The 9,122-nt window shown below is 43.6% G+C and overlaps 1 protein-coding gene across 1 annotated transcript; it reads right to left on the reverse strand.

The window, feature by feature from the left end:
- Positions 1 to 5,420: 5,420 nt before the first annotated feature.
- LOC148049693 (acyl-coenzyme A thioesterase 3-like) lies at positions 5,421 to 8,264 on the reverse strand. The gene is made up of 3 exons (XM_087722225.1): positions 7,811 to 8,264; positions 7,161 to 7,363; positions 5,421 to 6,781 (listed from the first exon to the last, which is right to left on the reverse strand). Exons 1-3 carry the CDS (start codon positions 8,262 to 8,264, stop codon positions 6,182 to 6,184), a joined length of 1,257 nt encoding a protein of 418 aa, XP_087578351.1. The 3' UTR covers positions 5,421 to 6,181.
- Between the last annotated feature and the right edge of the window lie 858 nt (positions 8,265 to 9,122).

The raw sequence follows: 9,122 nt of genomic DNA on the forward strand, positions 1-9,122 counted from the left end.
CTTTTAAGATTCGTCCAACACATCCAATTGTAACCTTAACAGTAAAGAATATCACCCCAGCTGCTAAAGGTTCAACCAGTCTGAGAACCATTGAAAAGACAACAGTGCAAAATCCAAAAGACACAACTTCCTCACCGCCATTGCTTTGGTACCAAATCTTTGAGGAAGGGGCTCCAGAAAGAAGGAGGAGGAGGAGGAGGAGGAGGAGAAGGGAACCAAAGAGAGGCTTTTACCGGGTCTGCGCCCCACAGCCAGGACCGTCCTTGCGCCTCAAACCGCGTTTCTTCCTGCAAAGCCCTTCGGGCAACCCGAGAGTTCCGCTTGACGCCAGAAGGGCTTTGCAGGAAGAAACGCAGCTTGAGGCGCAAGGACGGTCCTGGCTGTGGGGCGCAGACCCGGTAAAAGCCTCTCTTTGGTTCCCTCCTCCTCCCGCTCCTTCCACAGCCTGTGTGACGCTGCCGCCGTAGGCTGAGAGCTGCCGCTGAAACAAGTTTGGGAAGGTCCTTTGCGGGCGGCCAGTTCTAGCCGCCTGCAAAGGACTTCCCTACGTTTACTTTGAAAGAAACCTCTGCGCGGCAGTTAGAAACCTCTGCGCGGGGGTTTCTTGCCATGTGCGCGGCCGCGCGGCCGCGCACCTTAGAGGGAACAGTGGCGGCCGCATTCTGAACTAGCTGCAGTCGCCGGATGCACTTCAGGGGCAGCCCCATGTAGAGCACATTGCAGTATTCCAGCCTAGAGATCACAACCACTATTAAAACCACTATTTGTCAAAATGTCAAATCAGACAACAATATATCAATCAATCAGAGTAACACTGGAAGGGACCTTCCGGCCAGCTACAGAATTGAACAGGGGGGGGGGGGTTGTCTGGTTAGGACCTTTGTGGCTCTATGAGTGTTTAAGGTTGCTGACCCTTGATCTAAGTGAACAGGTCTTCCAGCTCCCAGATCACCTATTCTCACACAGAGAAGAGCTACAGCCTCCCTATGCCAAGTTTGGTCCCATTTTGTTACCTTTTTCAGAAAGCTGCGCTCTTATGGCCAGACATGGAACAGCTCTGGGCTACTTTATTCTCACATGACTGTTTTGCGGCTGGATTGGAGTCAAAGGAGGGAAGGGAAAGGAAATAATTTACCCAACTTGAAAACTCTTTTAAATATCTTTGCAAAGGTGTCACACGTTGTGAAAAGCAGAAAAGGGTTCCCTATTTACTTCTGCCCTCTTAGACTGAAGCTTTCTTTGAAGAAGGTTAACTGAACAAACTGGCCCTTCTCGAGTCAGGTCTCAGTCTAAATCAGGGGTTAGCCACCCGCGGCTCTGGAGCCACAGATGGCTGTTTCATGCCTCTTCTGCAGCTCCCTGTCACCAGTCGGTAAAAGGAAAAAAGACACCATGCTAGGAGGAGACTTCCGGTCGGCAGAGGAAAAAGGAGGCCATGCTAGGAGGAGACTCTATGGTGGGGGTACCGAACTTCCAGCTGGCTCCAGAATTGAACGGGGGGGCTTCTGGTTAGGACCTTTGTGGCTCTTTGAGTGTTTAAGGTTGCTGATATTGCCTAACAAAATATTTTTGTTAGGCAAAATACCACAAAGTTATGATAAACAGACCAAATGCTCAATGCTGCATGTATTTATTTAAACATATTTTTTATTTCCATTTTCATAACATACAATCACATGTATACTATACATAGCCAGTATCATATAGTAATAAATCATCAACGCCCAAACAAGAAGAAAAAAAAGAAGAAAAAGAAAGACAAAAGCCCATTGTTAGCTCTTCTGCTCTCCATACACCTCTTTCCTCTACCTCTCTCCTACTTCCTATCTTCCCTCCCTCATCCTTTCCTGCTCTACCTTCCCTCCCCTTCTCCTTCTCCTCTCTCTACATTCCACTCCTCCTTATCCTCACCCTCCTCATCTTCCCCCCTTACCCTCTCTCCTATCCCATCTTTCTCTCTACATTCCACTCCTCCTTATCCTCCTCATCTTCCCCCCTTACCCTCTCATCTCTCTCTCTTCCCATCTCCCTTCTGTTTCCCACTCTTCCTCTCATTGGTGTATTTCCACTTCTGAGCCAACTCCAATCTATGTTGATAGTTTTTGTACTTCCATAACAATATACTTAACAAATCATAGTTTTAAAGAAAACATAAGGGAAAACAGTATACATGTGCAATCATATTACCTTAGAATTTAACACCCCTTGTCAAACCTCCCTCCCTCCTACCCTGCCACCCAACCTCCACTCAACCTTCCCTCCCCCGACTTCCCAGAACCCATACACGGTGTAAATCTAAAAAAAAAACACTCTAAAATATATTGGGGGGAAAAAAGAATAGAAAAATTGATAACTTCTTTACATCAAGCTTAGCTCCTCCTTGCTAAACTAACTTTAAACAGTTTATATCAGTCCTGGTGTTAATCATAAGCTATCTGGAATTTCTTAGTCCTGTATTTATTTTGAATATAATCAATCCGTTTTTCCCCATCTCGTTTATCCATATTTATTTTGTATATAATCAATCCATTTTACCTAGTCTCATTTATTTCTCTCGTTTAATTGGTGCTTACGATATGTAGGTATTTTAGCCATCTCGGCTAAATCTGTGACCCCAAGTGTCCCCTCTTGGGTTATAGGCAAGTCCTCCCTCCTCCAGCATGGCGCCACCGACAACCCAACTACAGTCATTAAGTGCAAAGTCAAATCACTCTCCACAGCTGTACATTCAGTCCATAGATGTACCCTTATTCATATTAAAAACAAAGTATTCTGCTAACAATTTTTAATTCATTAATATATTTCACATGTCTGAATAAATTTTCATTCAATCTCCCAACCCCTTCTAAATTGCGTCACCCCTCCCAACTCCATCCAAACTGGGTTATGAATTGATGAAGCTCTGGCACATATCTTTATCTTCTTCACCCTAGAAAACAAATCATTGGTAATTAGTTGATTGTTGTATTTTTAGTTGTTGACCCATTCGTCTGGTAATCACACGGTATTGACTTTGTTCCTTGGCGCCTTGTACTTCTGAGGGAGAGAGATGATCCATCCTTGTTGATAGTTGTGTAGTTTGCTGTCTATCTTGTCCTTCTTGTTCTCTTTCTCTAGGCCCAGGTGGGGCAGGATGTCCGGCCTTCAAGATATTATGGTAAAAGTCTCGAGCTTCCCCTACTGATCTAAGACGGTATCTTTGCCACTCAAAGATGAATGATAGTCCAACTGGTGCCTCCCATCTGAACTGTAGCTGACGATTTTTAAGCTCTTCAACTAAAAAAACATAGTCTAAAAACTTTGCTTTTCTCCAGGTTAAACTTCATTTTGTTGGAGAGGGCCCATTGTTCAAGCCTCATCTGTGAATTTGATGAGTTCCCCTTATATGCCCTAATTAGTCATTTATGAAGATGTTGAAGAGTACTAGGCCTAAGACAAAACCTTGTGGTACAATCTTTTAAGTAGTCATTCAATAACATACTTTTTTTATCCATATGTCATTTAACAGCTTATAACAGTAACTCTGAGTATTGTTCCAACAAGGCAAGAGTTTAATTACCTCCAAAATGCCAAGGATTAGATAAAGTTCCAGGTCTAATGTCTTCATATGTTTTTATTTCATTACTCAGTTCATCAGTCCTAACAGAGACAGATGTGTATAGGTCAAATAAAGCTAGCAGTTTATGTAGTTAAGATACATGGGAGCCATCATGTCGCCCACTGTTTTAACTGGAAGCCCATTAATCCCATCATAGGGTATGGGTGATAACCTCAACATTTCTTCCAACAACTGGTTCTCTGAACTGCTTAGAAAGTTAACAACCGATTCTCCCGAATAGGTGCAAACTGGCTGAATCCCACCACGGGGGTACGTTGTTTTTTTTTTTTTAAAAAGGATGGATGTGAAGTAATTAGACATCATATAGAATCCATTTTGAAGACGGTCTTTGCTTTAAATGAACATGAGCAAGGTAGTCCTTGCTTAACTATATTAATTAGGAGTGCAATTTCTACTCAAATTAGGAGTTCTAATTTCTAAGTAATATGGTTGTAAAGAGCAATGTTATGTGAGCTCATCCCTTAGCAACCACAATTCCAGCAGTCCTCATTGCTGTTGTTAAGTGAGGATCCCCTTGCAATTCCCTGCCAGCTTCCAACAGGCAAGATTCATGGGAAAGCTGGCAGGAAGTACCAAATCCCAGGCAAGCAGGTAAGTGACTGCTGTGGCATAGCACAAGGATGACTGAGCAGAGAATAGGTGCTACAGGGTGCAGTAGGCATGCCATGTTAATACAGTCATGTGAGCATGGTATACAGTGCATTGTGGGTGGGTGCTGCTGGCAGGTGCACACACTGGAACTGCTATTATATACCGGCCTCTATGCCTGGGAGAACAGCCAATTCCTCGTGGCCTTCTAGAATGGACAGGATCAGGCAATCTCAGAGGGATATTATTCTACATGACAGCACAATGACACAGAGGGCACACTTTCTATGACTCAGAGTATGCACACTTTGGACGTTGTAAATGTTGTAAAATGGGGTAAGATTCACTTAACTTAGCAACAGAAATTTTGTCATCAATTGTGGTCTTAAGGATTATCTGGTGTTTTCTTCACTGTATTGAAATAAGGTGTTTCATACAGCTACCTGCATACATTTTCTCTAGTGACTAATCCATGTTGTGTACATGTCTGTTGCCTGTTTATGTAGGCCCAAACAGGAAAAGTACACCCATCTGTATGTTTGTTTTCTCCTGGTATTACATGTGGCTTTGTATACATATGTGCACAGGGAAGCACATGGCTGGATGCATATGCCCTGTTCTGCATCATACAACCAGCTGGGAAAAGGGGAATTACAGCAACAGGCCAGGTCATTTTCCAAAGCGATGCATGAGGAAAATCCTTCTGGAATTTTCTTCTCTGCAACCCTTGTCCAAATCCATTCTATTTTTGAAGCTCACCTGTTTATTTTTGCCATTCCTCTTCCCATGCCAAGTGTGGTCCCATTTTGTTACCTTTTTCAGAAAGCTGTCCTCGTATGGCTCTTTCATCCCCAGTCAGTAAAAGGAAAAAAGACACCATGCTAGGAGGAAACTCTATGGTGGGGGAACCGGACTTCCAGCCGGCTCCAGAATTGAACAGGAGGGCTTCCAGTTAGGACCTTTGTGGTTCTTTCAGTGTTTAAGGTTGCTGACCTTTGACCTAAGAGAACAGGTCTTGTAACTCCCAGATCACCTGTCCCACTCATAGAAGAGCTACAATCTAAAAGGGCAGGAGAACCCAAAAAAGACTGAGAATAGAAAGGTAATAGAAGAGGATGAAGAAAAAAAAGATGAATAAGCAGCATATCGATGAGAGAGAGAGAGAGAGAGAGAGAGAGAGAGAGAGAGAGAGAGAGAGAGAGAGAGAGAGAGAGAGAGAGAGAGAGAGAGAGAGAGAGAGAGAGAGAGAGAGAGAGAAACACAGAGTGACAGAGATGGGAGAGAGGGAGGGAGGGAGAAACAGAGACACAGAGACACACATACACACAGACTGAGTGAGTGACACACACACACACACACACACAGAGTGACAGAGATTGGGGAGGGAGGAGAGAGACAGAGAGATAAAGAGAAAGAATGACAGAGAGAGACAGAGGGGGAAGGAGGGGGAGAGAGACAAAGAACCACACACAGAGAGACAGACAGACAGACAGAGACAGAAACAGAAAGAGAGAGAAAGAGAAAAATATATTCTCTTAATATATAGATATATTAAGAAATATTGCATAATATATAATTACATATTGTTTTTGTGATTAATCACTATGTTTTAATTATGTTCAATTTATAACAATAAAAATATATCCTGCATATCAGATATTTACATTACAATTCATAATAGTAGCAAAATTACAGTAATAGAGTAGCAATGAAAATAATTTTATGAATGGGGGTCACCACAACATGAGGAACTGTATTAAAGGGTTGCGGCATTAGGAAGGTTGAGAACCACTGGTTTATTACAAACAATTTATGTATAAGCTGCTTAAGGGTCTCCAGCTAGAAGAGCTTTCACCAAGCTAATGAAAATTGTGGTGCCCCATTGGTGTACCTGAAAGTGGCAAAATATACTGTTTAAAGGCCATCACTCCGAGCTTAACTTGGTTACCAACTAACAACTAAAGAAACTGCACCCTATAAAGTACTTTTCAAAGATGACTCCAGCAAGTGTTGTCTGAAAAAGGCCAATATTCTTTGCCAGGCATCTTCCTGTGCCTCTGCATGTTCTTTCCGCTTTCCGCCCCAGTTTAGAAGGCCCCCAAGTGCCTTGTTATATGAAATACAGCATAAGGGCATATAAGGGGGCTCCAAGAGGTGTCCAGCTCCAGGATAGCAATAGAACTCCACATGACGTCCATTCTGCTGAAGGCGACTAACAGCCTCTTGGCAGAACATTTGACTTTTCAGGTTTTTGTCATCCTGTCCACATATGAAGAGGAACTTGCTTGAGGACTTTTCAACAGGGATGCGGCATGGCCAGATCGATGGGTTACTGAGGTTATCCATTACTTCAGCAAAATTTAGTACATTCGGAACATCAGTAGGTTTGGCCTTCTTCAAATCAAAAGGATGAGGTGGAATGATGTGTCCTTTAACTTTCAAAGGGAAATATGTATTTGACCCTGAGCCAGAAATACTGACAGTAGCTTGGATGTCTGGCCAAAATGCAGGTAAAGAAAGACCGAGATCTGCACCTTTCGATAGTCCCAGGACTCCAATTTTCATAGATTTAACCTGAAACCATACGAAAAGGATTATCTTAATATCCATATCCATTCTTTACCCATTAATTTAAATTTATCTCCTAACTTCCTTTCCTCCAGATGGTCTGCAATTATAACATTCAAAATACACAACGAATTTGGAGAACATTAAGTGGAGGGAGGGTGGCCAAATAGAAATTTTTGCAACACAACATGAAACCAAACCCAAAACCTCTTCAGCATCAGCTTAAGATAAATTTGCATTTATGAATCTCAGTATAAACTAAAGTTTTCCATTGGAACAAGACTTCAGATTAACTGCATTGCACTACAAAACTATAAAAGCACCAAATTATTTCTTGCTCAAAGGTCAATGCTCCATCACCCATGATCTTAGTTTGCTTCCATACCTTTTGTTGTTTCTGCAGGAACATTATTGCTTCACCAAAATAATCTAAGTCAATGAACTGTGGGACAGTTGGGAGATCTTCAAAAGCTACAAAAGCAAGTGCCAGTGTAACAAAACCTCTGCTTGCCAAAAGACTTGCTCTGTACTCCACCAGTCCGCTTCCAAATCCATACAAGTCAAGAACTGCTGGGAAAGGTCCAGGACCTAAAAAAGGACACAAAAAAGAACAGGGCTTTACAGGAATATAAAACCACACAGGCTGACACTTTTGGAAGGAAAATTCAGTGACCAGCCCTACAATTTAAGACACCCTTTCCCAGTTCTCCAACAGTTGGTGGACTTCAAGACACCCAAATCAAACCATCTAGAGATTTTGAGCTATCCAGCACACCTGTGGAATAAATGCTGGACAGACCTTGTTTAAGACTGCTAGTAAAGCCTTGAACCTAGAAGGGAAGCAGCTCCAGGGATGGAGAGATGTGTGTTTGTCTCAGGTATTTTCAATCATCTACCTTTAGGGATGAAATTGTTTCCAGTCAGTTCATTCGCTGCCCGCTTTTCCACAGCCCTCCTAAGCGGGTTCGTTTCAGAGACCTCAGCCCCGCGAGCCCCGGGATTTCAGCCCATCCACCCGTGCAACTTGCAACTCACCGGGCGGGTAGAAAAGCGTGGCTCTGAGCCGGCCTTCTCGCACGGGCACCCTCTTCACGCCTTCGGCCACGAAGTGCCTCTCGCTGCGGCAGCTGCAAAGGAGCGAGCCGGTGACTCCGCGCCCGTCGTACACCTCGTAGGTGACACAGAACGGGGTGAGGACGTTCCTCTTACTCAGCCTCTTGTAGGGCGTCGTGGATTCCAGCGCCCACAGTAAGCCCATGGGCTCCACCCCGCAGTAGCTCCCACCTAGCGACGGGGAGCAGCTGAGGTCCAGTTCTCCGTTCCCTTCAGCCCGATAGTACGCGCGCGATTGGAAGAGGTGGCCGCTCTCATCCTCCAAAGACGCCGCGACGGTGACCTCCTGTAGCGGAGAGAGGCCCTCGATCTTCACCTGCACGGGATCGTCATGCAGGCAGACGGGGGAAGGCAAGAGCAGAATGCGCACCGCCATCACAGCAAATTTGTTAAAGCGGAGAAAGCTTCGTTTTGCTCCCGCTCAGACTTGCCGTGCTTCTTTCGCCTCCTAGACTTTGGCTCCCAGTTTATAACCCGAAGGAAAACACGCCATGGAGGTTTCTGGGAAATGTAGTCCTTAAAAATAATAAATAATAACAGTCACAAAGTTCTGACAAATTGGGTGTGGGGGAACGAAGCGGAAGTCAACTCAACCCTGCGAACTGCCAAGGGCTTGCAAAAGTCCCCTTGCTGGAGTTTGCTCCCCTGCACAGCAGAACTGGCAATCAAAAAGCAAAAGTGAGAATTTTTGACATTGACTTTAATTATATGATGTAGAGATTTTGTGGACACCAAACCTACTCAAAAAGATGGGACTATCCTATTAAAACAACTGGCATATTCAAATATTGCCACGATGTCTATTATAAATCATATTTATTAGGGACCAAAAGATTATTGGTTTTTTTACACATTTATTTAAATATTTATTTGCAACCATAGATGTTACTAAAACACATATGAAATTACAGCCGTCATATTAGTTCAACAGATCAGCCCCAATATTAAAACCACTATTTGTCAAAATGTCAAATCAGAGAACAATATATCAATCAATCAGAGTAGCACTGGAAGGGACCTTCAAGTTTTACTAAGGTTTTATATAGTGGTACTAATACTTCACATGATTTTTATTCTGTGCCTCTGTTTATACAACCAAGGATTGTATTAGCGTTTTTGGCTACACACACCCACTGCTGCCTCATATTTAAGGGAAGGCAAGACCAGGATGCGCGCCGCCATCACAGCAAATTTGCTTCAGCCAGACAAACTTCCCTTTGCTCCCGCTCAGACT

This window comes from Thamnophis sirtalis, unplaced genomic scaffold (genome assembly GCF_051295495.1).
Source record: "Thamnophis sirtalis isolate CommonGarterSnake01/CBP01778 unplaced genomic scaffold, rThaSir2_p1.2 scaffold_1, whole genome shotgun sequence".
Classification (NCBI taxonomy): domain Eukaryota; kingdom Metazoa; phylum Chordata; class Lepidosauria; order Squamata; family Natricidae; genus Thamnophis; species Thamnophis sirtalis.

Bases quoted from the DNA above. Each gene is read 5' to 3' on its own strand.
- LOC148049693 (XM_087722225.1), bottom strand. From the start codon at position 8,264: ATGGCGGTGCGCATTCTGCTCTTGCCTTCCCCCGTCTGCCTGCATGAC. The intron at 7,364-7,810 runs GTGAGTTGCAAG...GTCCTTTTTTAG, and splicing joins CACGCTTTTCTACCCGCCCG to GTCCTGGACCTTTCCCAGCA. The intron at 6,782-7,160 runs GTATGGAAGCAA...GTATGGTTTCAG, and splicing joins TCCTGCAGAAACAACAAAAG to GTTAAATCTATGAAAATTGG.